The sequence below is a fragment of the Pongo abelii genome, chromosome 18 (assembly GCF_028885655.2).
Source record: "Pongo abelii isolate AG06213 chromosome 18, NHGRI_mPonAbe1-v2.0_pri, whole genome shotgun sequence".
In the NCBI taxonomy this organism is placed as follows: domain Eukaryota; kingdom Metazoa; phylum Chordata; class Mammalia; order Primates; family Hominidae; genus Pongo; species Pongo abelii.
The window spans coordinates 73869644-73887323 of record NC_072003.2 but is presented as its reverse complement, the minus strand read 5'-3'; the positions used below and the strand labels follow the sequence as shown (position 1 = coordinate 73887323).

General features: G+C 45.2%; 1 protein-coding gene across 2 annotated transcripts in view; it reads left to right on the top strand.

Moving 5' to 3' along the window:
- The first annotated feature begins 2422 nt into the window (after positions 1 to 2422).
- Positions 2423 to 17680, top strand: part of GLG1 (golgi glycoprotein 1) — a 154674-nt gene continuing 139416 nt past the window's right edge. Inside the window, exon 1 of one of the 2 annotated variants that reach the window (XM_054534126.2) lies at positions 2423 to 2917. In XM_054534126.2, the coding sequence (XP_054390101.1) occupies positions 2471 to 2917 (447 nt within the window). In that variant the 5' untranslated portion in view covers positions 2423 to 2470. The remainder of the gene's footprint in view (positions 2918 to 17680) is intronic. The other variant, XM_054534127.2, reaches the window with a different exon arrangement.

Genomic DNA, 17680 nt, shown 5'->3' with positions numbered 1-17680 from the left:
GGATGGATCACGAGGTCAAGAGATTGAGACTATCCTGGCCAACACTGTGAAATCCCGTCTCTAAAAATACAAAAATTAGCTGGGCATGGTGGCACACACTTGTAGTCCCATCTGCTTGGGAGGCTGAGGCAAGAGAATTGCTTGAACCCGGGAGGCGGAGGTTGCAGTGAGCCGAGATCGCGCCACTGCACTTCAGCCTGGCGACAGAGTGACTCCTCTCAAAATAAGAAAAAAGAATTCCCCGTTTCTGACAGAGATAGTATATTTTATATTGAAAAGCCAATGAGGCCAGAAGACCTGAGTTAGGGCAACTATCTTTCCACGGGTTTGGGGGTTCGTGGCTTCTGTAAGGTCTATGCTTGCCTGACATAGCCCGAGCTGGCCAGGTTCCCAGATTTATCTGTTTCTTTCTTCTTGGTCACTGAGATTTCAAGATAGGCATGTGTACTCCTCCCTATCTCTGGAGGCAATCTGTGGCTGTGGTTTCCTCAGTTCAGGCTGAAAGATAAGTAACTGCTGGCTTATATAGGATTGTCAATTTCTAGTTAAACTGGCTTAAAATAGTCTCCCACTTGTCTGAACACATGCAGACTCAGCATTGAAAATTAATGGAGGCCAGGTGCGGTACCTCACACCTGTAATCCTAGCACTTTGGGAGGCCGAGGTAGGCAGATCACCTGAGGTTTGGGATTCGAGACCAGCCTGGCCAACACGGCAAAACCCCGTCGCTACTAAAAATACAAAAATTAGCTGGGTGTGGTGGCACATGCCTGTAATCCCAGCTACTCGGAGGCTGAGGCAGGAGAACTGCTTGAACCCAGGAGGTGGAGGTTGCAGCTCCGAGCAGAGATCACGCCACTGCACTCCAGCCTGGGCAACAGAGTGAGAGTCCGTCTCAAAAAAAAAAAAAAAAAAAATTAACATACACTAGTGACATCTCAAGGACTTCTGGTGATGTCTCCAGCCTGCTTGACTGAAACTTACCTATGCCATGTGTTTGCTAATAAACATGGGGCTGCCTTAGTGCTCAAGGTTAGCAGCAGCCTCATGATCATTTTATGACAGTAGCAAAGGTGACCGTTGGTGGAGATGACAACAAGCTCTCATTCCCCATGACAGAGGCCTTGGGTCAGCCACAGTGGGTAATTTGTACTCACAGAATATCTTCAGTCTCAGGGGCTCCTTTTGGGTTCCCTGAGCTCCTGACTTCTCAGGTTCTAGTTACGTCTAACTTGGTCCTGACTGCTCATTTGCGGGTCAGGACAGCAGAAGCTGTCTGTTTACTACAGTAGATGTAATTCGCATTTTTGGACACAATGACCAGTGGAGATTACACACCCCAAACTGCCCTCATTCCCCAACATGTGCATGAACAGAGTGGGATGAAAGTACGCCAGGGTGGTGGGAAGCCCCAGGGATTCTGGTGGCTAGCCTAGCTGTCTACAGGATGGCAGAGTTCCTCTTGGTCAGCTCATTTAATCCCTCCGCGCAGAACTGTTAACATCTCTGTGCCATTTTTCAGTTAAATGAGAACCTAACGCAGGCCTGATGCATGGCTCAGATTACACAGCGGATGTGAAGAGGCTTTGGGAACATATCCTCTCTCCTAAGGACAGGGAGGGGATGCTAGTGTGGGATGCCTGCGATATTGCATGCAGGTCAGTGAGAACAGTTACCGACACACAGACTTAACCCGAGTCCTGAAAGATGTGTTTTATTATTATTTTTTAATCCTTTAAACATGAATCTAAATGCTGGCTTAAAATCAGGATTCATGCACAAAGGGCTTCCCAGTTTATTAACAATAGTGGCTGTGACTTTTTGAGTTCAATGTTGTGGGCCAGGCACTTCAATTATTATTTCGAATCTTGTCAATGGTACTTTACATTTGAGCTCTTGCGTACTCTGCTAGAGCAAGGATTATAACCTTAATTTTTTTCTCACCCCAGAACCTATGCTCTTAACCCTATTCAATGCTGTCTCTCCCTTTGGCTAAGAAAGACTTCTGAGGCAGGTGGAAGGAAGGAAGGAGGGAGCGATACAAGGAGAGGCTTTCCGATTCCGTAATACACCTGGTTGTGCAAAGTTCACCTCTACATATAAAGTTTTTGTTTTCCAAGTCATTGAACCGGCGACATAGTCTACCGGCCATTTTGGTTGTGGCAACCCCAATTCCCTTGATTTTTTTTTTTTTTTTGGTGACAACAAAGGGAATTAGAGTAGGCCGCCCTGCCCGGGCTTTTTAAGAAACCCCAGCAACCCCCCCGGGTAAGGAGCGCCGCTCTCCCGCCCGCCGGTCCAGGGTGTGTGCGGTTTCCAGTACGGCCTCCTCTTTCGCCCCACTCTGGGTTCGCGGGTCGGCGCCGGCGGGGCGGAGATCGGCAGGGCCACGCTGCCACGCCCAGCGTCTCCGCCCCCTCATTTAAATACGCGGCGGCGGCGAGTGCGTCGAGCTCGCCGCGGACCCAAGATGGCGGCGTGTGGACGTGTACGGAGGATGTTCCGCTTGTCGGCGGCGCTGCATCTGCTGCTGCTAGCCGCGGCCGGGGCCGAGAAACTCCCCGGCCAGGGCGTCCACAGCCAGGGCCAGGGTCCCGGGGCCAACTTTGTGTCCTTCGTAGGGCAGGCCGGAGGCGGCGGCCCGGCGGGTCAGCAGCTGCCCCAGCTGCCTCAGTCATCGCAGCTCCAGCAGCAGCAGCAGCAGCAACAGCAGCAGCAACAGCAACAGCAGCCTCAGCCGCCGCAGCCGCCTTTCCCGGCGGGTGGGCCTCCGGCCCGGCGGGGAGGAGCGGGGGCTGGTGGGGGCTGGAAGCTGGCGGAGGAAGAGTCCTGTAGGGAGGACGTGACCCGCGTGTGCCCCAAGCACACCTGGAGCAACAACCTGGCGGTGCTCGAGTGCCTGCAGGATGTGAGGGAGGTGAGGAGGTGGGACGAAGTCGGGAGGGCCAGGCCTGGTGCGGGCCCGAGGGTGTTGCCGGCCTTGGAAGCCGCTGACGCCGGTCGGCTGCTTTCCTCGCTTCCTCTGTGCTGCACTCGCTCCTTCCCTCTTTGCTCCTCACTCCCAGGCGCATTCAGGGAAAAGGATCCCACTCCCACTCCTTCTTTCCCCCGCCCTTATTTCCCTCCCTGTTGCCGGGGTCTGGGACGAAAACCTGGGCTCCTGGCCGCAATCCGCGAGGCCCAGAGCGTGTCTGTTCGCTCCTGTCTTTTGTGTGATGCTCTATGCAGTGTCTCCTCGCCGAAGACCAGTTTAGGATTTTGCCATCAGTTTCGACTAGGACAATTTGTGGCAAGCCATTTAAACATAAAAAAATGCCTGGCGTACTTAGGCTGTAAAGAATGATCTGTTTATTAGCAGTAGATGTTTGATCTGCTGTTTACTACAGTAGATGTAATTCGCAAATCCATATTCTTGGTGCTGAAATTAATGTATGCTTTGTTTTCTTCACTTCCTGTGGTCAGTTGTTTTGAACCCCATGTTTAAGCTGTTAACTCCCAGTGACTTGGCGCCCCAAAGCTTGAAAAGTTGGGGAAGCGTTTGAAGCTGTGTTTGTGACTGGGTTATGGGATCTTGCCTTTCTGAGGTCTGAATGCGATTTTAACAGTATCTCTTAATGAAATCTAGATTTGCCGTTGCTTGGTGTGATTCAGTTAAGTGACATTGATAATTTATAATCAAGTGACATTGATAATTTATAATCTAGGTTTAATGCTGCAGACCATAATGACAATTCTCAAAGTTTGGGAGCAAATCTGACAGTAGTAACTTTTTCCAGAGGTGTAGGTATATAAAATTAGACCTAAAGGTTGACAAATAGAATGAAGCTACTACTTGATACTGTTTTTAGTTTTTTTTTTTTTTAATATCAGATTTGTTTAAGGCGTTCAAGACCACTGGCTTGTAGAAATTTGCTACTCTTGGCATTTCCCCCCGTTCTGGCATTTCCCCCCGTTCATCTCGTGCTCTAGTATTCTATACAAAAGCAATTCAGATAGAGGAAAAGACATACGTAAGCAGAAGACAGAAAGAAAGGAAGTTTCCAGAGCCCCTAGAAATGTGAGGCCTTACCTGACTTCTCATCTTCAGCTTAACGACTAGAAGGATAGTCCTCTGGTAGATACAGCTAAGATTCCTAACTCTGTCAAACTTTTTGGAATTTTCTTTTTGCTCTTTGAGGACACATAATGTCGTTTCATCAAACTAGGATCCTAATACTGGTGACCAAACAATTATTAGTAGTTTGTGGTAGAAACAGCACATTATTAGGGAAAGTGGCAAAAAGTGGCCTATTCAAGGAGTGTATATCCTTCATGTGTATTCCGGACATTTGGAAACCTCCACTTAAAGGAGGCAGTTTTATGCTCCAGAGGAGGAAAGGCGTCATGTAAATTGGAAATGGGGATTTTGGGGGGTTGGGGGGAGGTGGAGGGGCCAAATTTCCAATTTAATGTTTTTTTCCTCCAGTTTTTACATACAGAAATAATGAAGGAAGAGTACTGTGAACACCTGTGTATATTCTTCAGGAGGTGGAGTTATTTTTAAACTTCTTTTCTTTGTTTTGAGATGGAGTCTCACTCTGTCGCCAGGCTGGAGTGCAGTGGCTTGATCTTGGCTCACTGCAACCTCCACCTCCCGGCTTTAAGCAATTCTGCCTCAGCCTCCTGAGTACCTGGGACTACAGGCGCGCGCCACCACGCCCAGCTAATTTTTATATTTTTAGTAGAGACAGGGTTTCACCATGTTGGTCAGGATGGTCTCCATCTCCTGACCTTGTGATCTGCCCGCCTCGGCCTCCCAAAGTATTGAGATTACTGGTGTGAGCCACCACCCCCACCCTATTTTCTTTTTCTTTAAAGGCAGCGAAAGGAAATTTCATTCTGCTTAGTCTGGGAGTTAATTAAATCTGATCTATGTGTTTGAAAGAGCATAACTTAAAGAAGTAAACTAGTTAGGCACATTTGAAGAAACATGTATTGAATATGTTTTGTATTTGCTGTTCAGTAAGTAGAACTATTTGATAGTGAAATAGATATATGTACTTTTCTGTCCCTTTGCATGCAAATGCAGGGAACATTTTCCTATCCGTACCCATTATTGGAATTATGAAAAGGCAGAGCGTATGAGTACAGTTGTTCCTTGGTATCACTGGAGGATGGTTCCAGGCCTCCTGCAGATATTGAAATCCGAGGACGCCCAAGTACCTTATACTGTATAAAATGGTGTCGTATTTCCATATCATCTGTGCACACCCTTCCGAATTCTTGTGATCTCTAAAATACTTATGATACCTAGTACAGTGCCTACATATCACTTCATTCATGTGGATTCACTGTAGTACTTGGCATATGTCAAACTTAACTTTTGCTTTTTGGAACCTTATGGAACTTTTCTTTCTGAAAAAATTTTTTATGATGGAGACAGGGTCTTGCTCTGTCATCCAGGCTGGAGTGCAGTGGTGCAGTCATAGCTCACTGCAGCCTCAATCTTCTGGGTTCGAGAGTTCACTGAAGCCTCCACCTTCCAGGTTCAAGTGATCTTCCCAGCTGGGCTTCCCAAAGTGCTGGAATTAGAGGTGTGAGCCACTGTGCCTGGCCTTGGGATTCTTTTTTTTTTTTTTTTTTTTTTAACGCTCTCAGATGAGTCATGCTTTTAAAAAGGCCAAGTATATCATGGGTCCACTATTAAATAATAGATGTAATAGCCAGTAATGGTGTGTTAGTAGTCCTACTTGTGTGTGTATAATTATTAGTAGTTCAAGTTATTTAAATAAAAACAAAAAATTAGAAAGTATAAGGCAGAAAAGAAAAAATATTCCCTGGGCTGTTCTAGTAGGTGGAGTAATATTACCAAAGAAAGAGAAGATACTGTTGCCTAGTATGTGATAAGGAAGGCATGCTTAATGTTGTCAGTCATTTTAAAATACTTTACGTATTCTTGGTTGAAATGGCCAGTAGCACTTTTTTTTTTTTCCACTAGTGTCTTGTATTTCGAAGTTTCAGATGGAGACCTTGGTTCCTTAGAAGTTTATGGTGTTCAGCCGGGCGCGGTGGCTCACACCTGAAATCCTAGGACTTTGGGAGGCTGAGGCGGGAGGATTGCTTGAGCTAGGAGTTCAGTACCAGCCTGGCAACATAGTGAGACACCGTCTCTAATAAAAGAAGTTTGTGATGTTCATAGATTAGATTTTTTTTTTTTTTTTGAGACGGAGTCTTATTCTGTCTCCAGGCTGGAGTGCAATGGTGCGGTCTCGGCTCACTGCAACCTCCGACTCCCTGGTTCAAGCAATTCTCCTGCCTCAGCATCCCAAGTAGCTGGGATTACAGGCACGCACCACCTCGCCCAGCTAATTTTTGTATTTGTAGTACAGACAGGGTTTCACCATGTTGGCCAGGATAATCTTGATCTCCTGACCTCATGATCTGCCCACCTTGGTCTCCCAAAGTGCTGGGATTACAGTCATGAGCCACTGCGCCTAGCTGTTGTTGTTGTTGTTGTTGTTGTTTTGAGACGAAGTCTTGCTCTGTTGCTCAGGCTGGAGTGCAGTGGCACAATCTTGGCTCACTGCAACCTCTGCTTCCTGGGTTCAAGTGATTCTCCTGTCTCAGCCTCCTCATCACCTTGGCCAGGCTGGTCTTGAGCTCCTCACCTTAGGTGATCTGCCTGCCTCGGCCTCCCAAACTGCTGCATTACAGGCATGAGCCATTGTGCCTGGCCCATAGATTTTCTTACACAGAAGTAGAGAGAATAGGGTAATGAGTCCCCGGGTATACATCACCCAGCTTCAACTGTTCCCACCCTTTTTTTTTTTTGAGAGACAGAGTCTCACTCTGTCACCCAGGCTGTAGTGCAGGGGCACGATCTCGGCTCACTGCAACCTCAGCCTCCCGAGTTCAAGCGATTTTCCTGCTTCAGCCTCCCAAGTAGCTGGGACTACAGGCGTCCGCCACCACACCGGGCTAATTTTTGTAATTTTTAGTAGAGACAGGGTTTCACTGTATTGGCCAGGCTAGTCTCGAACTGCTGACCTCGTGATCTGCCCGCCTCGGCCTCCCAAAGTGCTGGGATTACAGGCGTGAGTCACGGCGCCCGGCCCCGCCCTTTTATTTTTAGGGCACAGGGTTGGGAGCCTGGCATATTTTAAAGCAAATCCCAGATACTGTCATTTCAAATACTTCAAGCATGTCTGTGATAAATACTTTTTAAAAACTAGAGGCTTTTTTTTGTTTGTTTTTGTGTTTAAGTGTATAATGAAATCTTTCTTTTGCAAGTAATTCGGGCACTAAAAAGAAAAACATAAAAAAATTCTTCCTTGCCACCTTTTCTTGATATATCAGCCTCAGATTATAAATTTGTAACCATGCTCTAAGCTTTGCACAGAGTGAATGCTTTGTAAATGTTTAAATCAACTAATTTAGGTATTGAGCAGGAATTAACATTTCAGTGTTGCAAACCATAAACCCCCTTTTAGACTCATAGGTAAATATTTTTCTTACTCTGCTTTTAACCTTTCACTTAACTGTATACTTGAGATAGTGGACTACACCATCTCTGTTGTCTCACTGTTGATAATGACTATCATTATCAATGATAATGATAATGAAGTGATAGTGCTAGTGCTAGTGTTATTCTTTTAGCAGAGAAATAGGCTCAAAGAGCTAAAGTAAGTTGTCTGATGTTATATCCTAAGTGGTAGAGCTGGTATTCAGCAAGTCCTTTTTGACTTAAAAGACCATACTCTTTCTAATCTACCATGGGTGGTTGTAGCTAAGGAAATTAGTATGTGACTGTTGAGAATGCCATAGGTTTATAAATATATGCTAAATGGGACACAAGAGCAACTGAGTTGTAACAGTGCATTGAAGTATTTGTAGGTTTCTCAGGCAAATGTGTTATCACCCAATGCTAATTTAATTGGTCTGAGTGCATCATAAACCGAATTTCTGCTTTATGAAAAGAGTTTCAAATCCCAACTCACCTTAAGCAGGTTTTGTACTAGAACACTGGAAGCATTTAGTTGTATTTCCTTGATTTTATATTGAATCCATGGAACATCACAAAAAGTGAACTGAGACTACAGCTGTCAGTGCCATTAACTAACAAATGACTGTAAGCAGTCATTTTCTCTCTCTCTGCTTCCTGATGTGTTAAATGAGTAGTTGGGGTATACTTTTTTTTTTTTTTTAATTTTAAGAGAGACGAGTTCTTGCTGGGTTGCCCAGGTTGGTCTCTAACTCCTGAGCTCAAGCAACCCACCCTCCTCCACCTCCCGGATGCTGAGGTTACAGGCAGAGCCACCACACCCTGCCCCTACAGTACGGTTTCTAAGATCTCTGCTGTCTAACCTATATGAGTCGTTTCCTGTATATATTCTCTGGGTATGTATATATTGTAAAGTTTCTAGGATTATATATGTACCAGTTCCTGATTCCATATTCATTCATGGAGGGAATCAGTGACAATGAATAATTCAAACAGCAATTAATCCAAACATTGTTTGGCTTTAGGATATATTATGATTGTTTTGTTTGAGCCAATATGGAATTTCCTTCTATGCTGTCTCTCTGGTTGGAAGCAATCTAACCACATAATCAAGTCATTATTGATCTTCTATTATACACCTATCATTGTGGAAGGACACTAGTACTTTAAGACACCACCGTTGCTTACAGTTGGTTTGATAAATGAGATTGTTGTGATCAAGAAGCGATTATGTAAGAGAGTGTTAATCACTTGATGTCATACAGATAGTAAATTGTTTTAGGGCAGTGAAATAAGCACAAAATCAGGATTTAGATTTGGGTGGAACCCAGCTCTGCTATTCTTAGCTTGAAATTTCTATCACTGTTTTTTTTGTGTGTGTGTGTGAGGTGGAATCTCTCTCAGTCGCCCAGATTGGAGTGCAGTGGCGTATTCTTGGCTCACTGCAACCTCTGCCTCCTGGGTTCAGGTGATTTTCCTGCTTCAACCTCCCGAGTAGCTGGGACTGCAGACATGCGCTACCACACCCGGCTAATTTTTGTATTTTTAGTAAAACGGGGGTTTCGCCATATTGGCCAGGCTGGTCTTGAACCTCTGACGTCAAGTGATCTGCCTGTCTTGGCCTCCGAAAGTGCTAGGATTACAGGTGCAAACCACTGCACCCGGCCTCTTTTCTTAAGCAAGGACTGTCTACTTTAGCTTTGTCCTTGTTCTTTTTTTTCTTTGAGAGTCTTGCTCTATCTCCCAGGCTGGCTGGAGTGCAGTGGCATGATCATGGCTCACTGCAACGTCAAACTCCTGGGCTCAAGCTCTCCTCCCACTTCAGCCTCCCTAGTAGCTGGGACTATAGGTACACAACACCACTTAGTCTTGTTCTAAGCGGAAATATACATGAACTCATGAATTTGATGTGGTAGGTATACTTCTCTAATATATATGAAACTAAATATATGACTATAAAATATACAGTACCAACACATACCACCTGAAATCATCTTGCATATTACCAATAGCACGTGCTTCAGAAAGTACTAACACTGGATTATCTTTCTGTTTTTTGTTTTGTTTTGTTTTGCTTTTGGTTAAGACGGAGTCTCGCACTGTCACCCAGGCTAGAGTGCAGTGGCGCGATCTCACCTCACTGCAACCTTTGCCTCCTGTATTCAAGCGATTCTCCTGCCTCCGCCTCTCTAGTAGCAGGGATTACAGGCACCAGCCATCATGCCTGGCTAATTCTTTTTTGTTTTTTTTGAGATGGAGTCTCGCTCTGTCACCCAGGCTGGAGTGCAGTGGTGCGATCTCAGCTCACTGCAAGCTCTGCCTCCCAGGTTCACGCCATTCTCCTGCCTCAGCCTCCCGAGTAGCTGGGACTATAGGCGCCCGCCACCACGCCCGGCTAATTTTTTGTATTTTTAGTAGAGACGGGGTTTCACCATGTTGGCCAGGATGGTCTCGATCTCCTGACCTCGTGATCCGCCTGCCTCAGCCTCCGAAAGTGCTGAGATGACAGGCGTGAGCCACTGTGTCTGGCCGAGGCCTGGCTAATTTTTGTATTTTTAGTAGAGACGGGTTTTCACCATGTTGGCCAGGCTGGTCTTGAACTCCGGACCTCAGGTAATCCCACCCGCCTCGGCCTCCCAAAGTGGTGGGATTACAGGCGTGAGCCACTGCTCCTGGCCTTGGATTATCTCTTAAGATTCTTCCAGCTCTGGTGCTTTGTGATTTTGTGATCTGTGGGAATACAAAACGTGTGCAAGAGAGTCATAGCACAGGTGGAAAGGGGAGATGCTTTGGGGAATTATTAAAGGGGCTGTATTGACTGAAATAGAGAACTTGAAAATGTTTTCAGTCCAGGTCATGAAGGGTCGTATATTCACCTCTAGCTGGTTCTCCAAGTAAAGTCCAGAAATGGGATGTTTTTATCCCTGCTTGAGATAAAAATATTCCAGCAGATAATTGAGAATTACCTGTAAAGTAGCATTGTCATTTATGGCAAATACTTTTAAGAAATCTCTTGATGAAAATGCTTTACAGTATATAGTTGCTTAATAATTCATTGTTCTGTAGAAGGAAATCAAATACTTGAACAGTCCAAAAGATGAAATGCTGTATTTCTCTTTTGTACATTTCTCCTAATGTGTTCAAAACAAATTTACTCAGGAACAATAACAAAAATCTCCTCTTTATATAAGTTTTATATATATATATATATATTTGTTGTTGTTGTTTTGAGGTGGAGTTTCGCTCTTGCTCAGGCTGGAGTGAAGTGGAATGATCTCGACTCACTGCAACCTCTGCCTTTCGGGTTCAAGCCATTCTCCTGCCTCAGCCTCCCAAGTAGCTGGGATTATAGGCACTCACCACCACACCCGGCTAATTTTTGTATTTTTAGTAGAGGCGAGGTTTCACCATGTTGGCCAGGCTGGTCTCAAACTCCTGACCACAGGGGATCCACCCACCTCAGTCTCCCAAAGTGTTGGGATTACAGGCGTGAGCCACCGCGCCCGGCCTTATTTGTATATTTTTAAAAGCAGCAATTAAAATGGCTTATAGGCTATCATGTAAATTAATTTTTCTTCTTTCTTTTTTTAAGAAAGGAGTCTCATTCTGTCGCCAAGCTGTAGTGCAGTGGCGCGATCTCAGCTCACTGCAACCTCCACCTCCTGGGTTCAAGTGATTCTCCTTCCTCAGCCTCCCGAGTATCTGGGACTATAGGCGCCCGCCACCATGCCCAGCTAATTTTTTGTATTTTTAGTAGAGACGGGGTTTCACCATGTTGGCCAGGATGGTCTTGATCTCTTGACCTCATGATCTGCCCGCCTTGGCCTCCGAAAGTGCTGGGATTGCAGGCGTGAGCCACCGCGCCCGGCCAATTTTTCTTCTTTCAGCAAACATTTATTGAAACCTGTGTGCAAGACACTGCTGCTCAGTGTTCAAGTATACTACTGCTACTTATAATGGTTAGCATTTACTGAGGGTTTTCTGTGTGCCCTGTCCTGAGGGGCTGGATGCTTTCTAGGCGTTATCTCATTTAATCTTATGAGAGTTGTTTTATTATTATCATTATTATTGATTCTGTTTGTTTGATTTTGCTTTCGAGACAGAGTCTTTCTGTGACACCCAGGCTGGAGTGCAGTGGTGTGATCTCAGCTAACTGTGGTCTCTGCCTCCTGGGTTCAAGTGATTCTCCTGCCTCAGCCTCCTGAGTAGCTAGGACTACAGGTACACACCACCATGTCCAGCTAATTTTTTTTTTTTTTTTTTTTTGAGACAGAATCTCACTCTGTCGCCCAGGCTGGAGTGCAGTGGCGCGATCTCAGTTCACTGCAAGCTCCACCTCCCGGGTTCACGCCATTCTCCTACCTCAGCCTCCCGAGTAGCTGGGACTACAGGCGCCTGCCACCGTGCCCAGCTAATTTTTTGTATTTTTTAGTAGAGATGAGATTTCACCGTGTTACAGGGTGGTCTCAATCTCCTGACCTCGTTATCCGCCCACCTCGGCCTCCCAAAGTATTGGGATTACAGGTGTGAGCCACCGCGCCCGGCTAATTTTTGTTTTTTTAGTAGAGGCAGGGTTTCGCCATGTTGGCCAGGCTGGTCTTGAACTCCTGACCTCAGGTGATCTGCTTGCACCACCGTCTATCACCAGACCTTTTTTTTTTTTTCTTTTTTTCTTTTTTTTTTTTTTTTTTTGAGATGGAGTCTCATGTGTCGTCCAGGCTGGAGGGCAGTGGCATGATCTTCAGCTCACTGCAACCTTCGCCTCCCGGGTTCAAGTGATTCTCCTGCCTCAGCCTCCTGAGTAACTGGGACTATAGGCGCACCCTACCACGCCCAGGTAATTTTTGTATTTTTAGTAGAGACGGAGTTTCGCCATGTTGGACATGCTGGTCTTGATCTCTTGACCTGGTGATCCTCCTGCCTCGGCCTCCCGAAGTGCTGGGATTACAGGCGTGAGCCACTGTGCCTGGTGAGTTTTTTGTTGTTGTTTTTTGAGACAAGGTCTCATTCTGTTGCCCAGGCTGCAGTGCAGTGGCATGATCATGATTCACTGCAGCCTCTGCCTCCTGAGCACAAGTGATCATCCCACCTCAGCCTCCTGAGTATCTCCTCCTTAGTAGTAACCATACTTGGTTAATTTTAAAAGTTTTTTTTTTTTGTAGAGATGAGGTCTCACTCTGTTGTCCAGGCTGGTCTCCAACTCCTGAGTTCAAGCAGTCCTCCTGCCTTGGCCTCCCAGAGTGCTGGAATTATAGGCATGTGCCACTGTACCCAGCCTATTAAATCCTATTATTTTTAGTGAGAAAACTGATTCTAAATAGCTTGCCTCAGGGCTTGTAAGTAGTGGAATCAAGATTTGAAAACAAGTCAGTCCAGCTGTGTGTAGCTCATTTACCACCCCCCCGTCCCTAAGGCATAAGTAACCTAGGACTGCACTGTCTACTGTGGTAGTCACCAGCCACGTGCAGCTAGTGAACAGTTGAAACATGGCCTGTTTGAATTGAGATGTGCTGTAAGTATAAAATACACATTTGATTTTGAAGATTTAGTACCAAAAGGATGTATAATATCACAGTAATTTTTTTTTTTTTTTTTGAGGTGGAGTCTCTTGTGGCCCAGGCTGGAGTGCAATGGCACGATCTTGGCTCACTGCAACCTCTGCCTCCCGAGTTCAAGCAATTCTCCTGCCTCAGCTTCCCGAGTAGCTGGGTTTACAGGCACACGCCACCACTTCTAGCTAATTTTTGTATTTTTAGTAGAGAAGGGGTTTGACCATGTTGGCCAGGCTTGTCTCGAGCTGCTGACCTCAGGTGATCCACCTGCCTTAGCCCCCCAAAGTGCTGGGATTACAGGCATGAGCAACCGCGCCCGGCCCACAATAAAATTTTTTTTTTTTTTTTTTTTTTTTTGAGACAGAGTCTCGCTCTGTTGCCCAGGCTGGAGTGCAGTGGCATGATCTCAAAATGTGTACACTTGGAAGGGGTAAATCCTCTGGGTAAAGGAATTAAGTTCTGCCAAATTTGGAATACTGCCTATCAAAGGAAAACTGCACTCTCACGTATAAGGGGCAACCTCTGCCTCTCAGGTTCAAGCAATTCTCCTGCCTCAGCCTCCCGAGTGGCTGGGATTATGGGCATGTGGCACCATGGCCGGCAAATTTTATATTTTTAATAGAGATGGGGTTTCACCATGTTGGCGAGGCTGATCTCGAACTCCTGACCTCAGGTGATCCACCCACCTTGGCCTCCCAAAGATTACAAGCGTGAGCCACTGCACCCGGCCCAATAATTTTTATATTGTTTATGTCTTAAAAAAATTTTCGATATATTGGGTTAAATAATAAATTATAAAATCAGTTTTACTTTTTAAAAATAAATGACTACTAGAAAACATAAAATTATGTATGTGTCTCACATACTTCTTATGAATAGCACTGATCTAGAAGAAAAAGATGTCTTTACTGAAAACCATAATACAAGTTTTAAAGTAATAAGTGTCATAAGAGAAGAATAAATTAAATGCTGTAGGCGTATAGTAGAGGAAATGGTTGGGAGAATCAGAAAAAAAAAGCCCTTCAGTGCTTTTTTTTTTGAGATAGTCTTGTTCTGTCGCCCAGGCGGGAGTGCAGTGGCACCATCTCGGCTCACTGCAAGCTCTGCCTCCTGGGTTCATGCCATTCTCCTGCCCCAGCCTCCAGAGTAGCTGGGACTACAGGCGCCCGCCACCACAACTGGCTAATTTTTTGTGTGTTTAGTAGAGACCAGGTTTCAACGTGTTAGCCAGGATGGTCTCGATCTCCTGACCTTGTGATCTGCCTGCCTCGGCCTCCCAAAGTGCTGGGATTACAGGCGTGAGCCACTGCACCCAGAGCCCTTCAGTACTTTTTAATTCTTCTTAAATTGGTGGTTCATGTTAATTAAATTCTTTTTTTTTTTTTTTGAGACGGAGTCTTGCTCTATTGCCCAGGCTGGAGTGTAGTGGCATGATCTCCGCTCACTGCAGGCTCCGCCTCCCGGGTTCATGTCCATCTCCTGCCTCAGTCTCCTGAGTAGCTGGGACTACAGGCGTCTGCCACCATGCGGAGCTAATTTTTTGTATTTTTAGTAGAGACAAGGTTTCACCATGTTAGCCAGGATGGTCTTGATCTCCTGACCTCGTGATCTGCCCGCCTCTGCCTCCCAAAGTGTTGGGATTACAGGCGTGAGCCACCGCGCCAGCCTTAAATCAACATGGTTTGATTTGATAGGCAGTATTCCAAATTTGGCAGAACTTAATTCCTTTACCCAGAGGATTTACCCCCTTCAAAGTGTACACATTTTGAGATCATGCCACTGCACTCCAGCCTGGGCAACAGAGCGAGACTCTGTCTCAAAAAAAAAAAAAAAAAAAATTTATTGTGGGCCGGGCGCGGTTGCTCATGCCTGTAATCCCAGCACTTTGGGGGGCTAAGGCAGGTGGACCTGAGGTCAGCAGTTCGAGACAAGCCTGGCCAACATGGTCAAACCATGTTGAGCTGCTTTAAAATGCCTCCTAGGCCAGAAGCAGTGGCTTAATCCTGTAATCCCAGCAATTTGGAAGCCTGAGGTGGGCGGATCCCCTGAGGTCCAGAGTTCGAAACCAGCCTGGCCAACATGGTGAAACTCCGTCTCTACTAAACATACAAAAATTACCCCGTGCGTGGTGGCGCACACCTGTAGTCCCAGCTACTACGGAGGCTGAGGCTGGAGGATAGCTTGATCCCAGGAGGCGGAGGTTTCAGTGAGCTGAGATTGGGTCACTGCACCCCAGCCTGGGCAACAGAGTGAGAGTCTGTCTCAAAAACAAAACAAAACAAAAGCCTCCTAATCTTGTTCATGAGTAGATTTCATCTTCCGAATGCCTAATTTATGAGTTTTAAGGGGTGTTTTAGCTCCTTCCACTTGAGAACAATACTCTGATAAAACTAGAGGTCAGTTAGTGACTCATCTTAATTTGGTTGCCTTAGATAGATTTGAAACTTAAGAAAGGATCCTAAGTGATGGCCCTCAGAACTGTGCCAGTACTACCCTTTGTATCTGCATTAAAATAGAGTGTGAAGGAACAAGGAGTGTGGACTAGAATCTAAAAACAATGACTTAAGAGAACCAGGCATCTGTAGTCATTCAGCTTTAATAATTTTACTGAAATCAGAAAATTTTGTTTGACTGAATGTGTGATATTTACAGGACCTGTACATTTTCCTATTAAAGGCTTGAATAACACCTATAATTCTTGATAGGGTGAATCATAGTAAAAATGGGTGCTAACTTGAATCCTGGATCTGTACACTTGTAAAATAAAACAAATTCTTAAAATATTTTTGTGTTTCTTTAAAAAATAAATGTGATAGGCTGGGCGCGATGGCTCACACCTGTAATCCTAGCACTTTGGGAGGCTGAGGTGGGCAGATCACCTGAGGTCAGGGGTTCGAGACCAGCCTAGCTAACATGTCAAAATCCCGTCTCTCCTAACAATACAAAAATTAGCCAGACATGGTGACGCATGCCTGTAATCCCAGCTACTCAGGAGGCTGAGGCAGGAGAATTGCTTGAATCTGGGAGGCGGAGGTTGCAGTGAGCCAAGATCGTGCCATTGCACTCTAGCCTGGGCAACAGTGAGACTCTGTCTCAAAAAAACAACAACAAAAAAATAAAAATGTTATACTTATTTAAAATCATAAGCATGATAAACAATGAAGTGAAATGGTAGGTGAGTAAAATTAACCAGGAGAATATGAATATAAGTTCTAAATCAATTGAAATACAAGTTTTAAACAAATGACAGCAAAAGAAATTATGTTAAAAATGCTCTGGTACCGGCCGGGTGTGGTGGCTCACACCTGTAATCCCAGCACTTTGCGAGGCCAAGGCGGGCAGATCACCTGAGGTCAGGAGTTTGAGACCAGCCTGGCCAACATGGTGAAACCCCATCTCTACTAAAAATACAAAAATTAGCTAGGCGTGGTGACACATGCCTGTAATCCCAGCTACTCAGGAGGCTGAGGCAGGAGAATCGCTTGAACCTGGAAGGTGGAGGTTGCAGTGAGCCGAGATTGCATTATTGCACTCCAGCCTGGGTGACAAGAATGAAACTCTGTCTCCAAAAACAAAACAAAACAAAACAAAAAGCTCTGGTACTTCACTTGTAATTTAAGTTTAAACTATAAAGACTGCCCTGCAAGTCATTTAACAGAACTCTCAAAATTCTTGCAGTGGCCATATCAGCTCTGTAATGTGATAAACAGCATGAAGTGGACAGTAATTTCAACGATGCAGAAAGGGGTGTAATGGAGAATTTTAATCATTAACAAATAGTATGCCATCTGTTAATTAGTGCCATTGTCTGAGTCCATTTTGTGTTGCTATAACAGAATACCCAAGACGGGGTAATTTATAAAGAAATATTTATTTGGCTCATGGTTCTGGAGGTTGGGAAGTCCAAGATTGAGAGGCCATATCTGGTGAGGGCCAGCTTGCTGCATCATCCCATGGCAGAATGTGGAGGGGCAAGAGAATGCAAGAGGAAGGGTGGGCTTGCACAAGGAATGAGCAGAACTCATCCTTTTATCAGAACCCCACTCCCAGGATAACGGAGATAAGGGCATTAATCCATTCATGAGGCCAGTGCTCTCATGACCTAGTCACCTCTTAAAGGTCCCATCTCAACACTTGTATTGGGGATTAAGTTTCCAACACATGAATTTTGGGGGACATATTCAAACGATAGCAGCCATTTACTGAGGCCACACCTATTATATATGAAATAAAATCAGAAGAGATAAGGTCCTATAGTCATGTGAAGCTTGTGATGAGAGGAAAAGCACTGTGGTAAATGGAAAAATAGAATGGGCTTTGGAGCTGCAGTCCTGGATTCAAACCCTAGCTCACTTACCAGTTATTATGACGTTGGGCAAATTAATCTCTCAGACCTTCAGTTTTCTTATTTATAAATGGTCTTCCCTTTCCCCTGTGTTGTTCTAGGTGAGATCATTCAAGATAATGCTTTTTGTTCGCTGCCTTAAGAGAAGTGTGAAATAAACTGGAATGCTTCACACCCTTTATATAATCCTTCCAGAGCTGCTTCAATAAAGCTTTGGAATAAGGTCAAGAACATTTATATAAACAGTCCGGGTGCGGTGGCTCTCAGCACTTGGGGAGGCCAAGGCGGGTGGATCACCTGAGG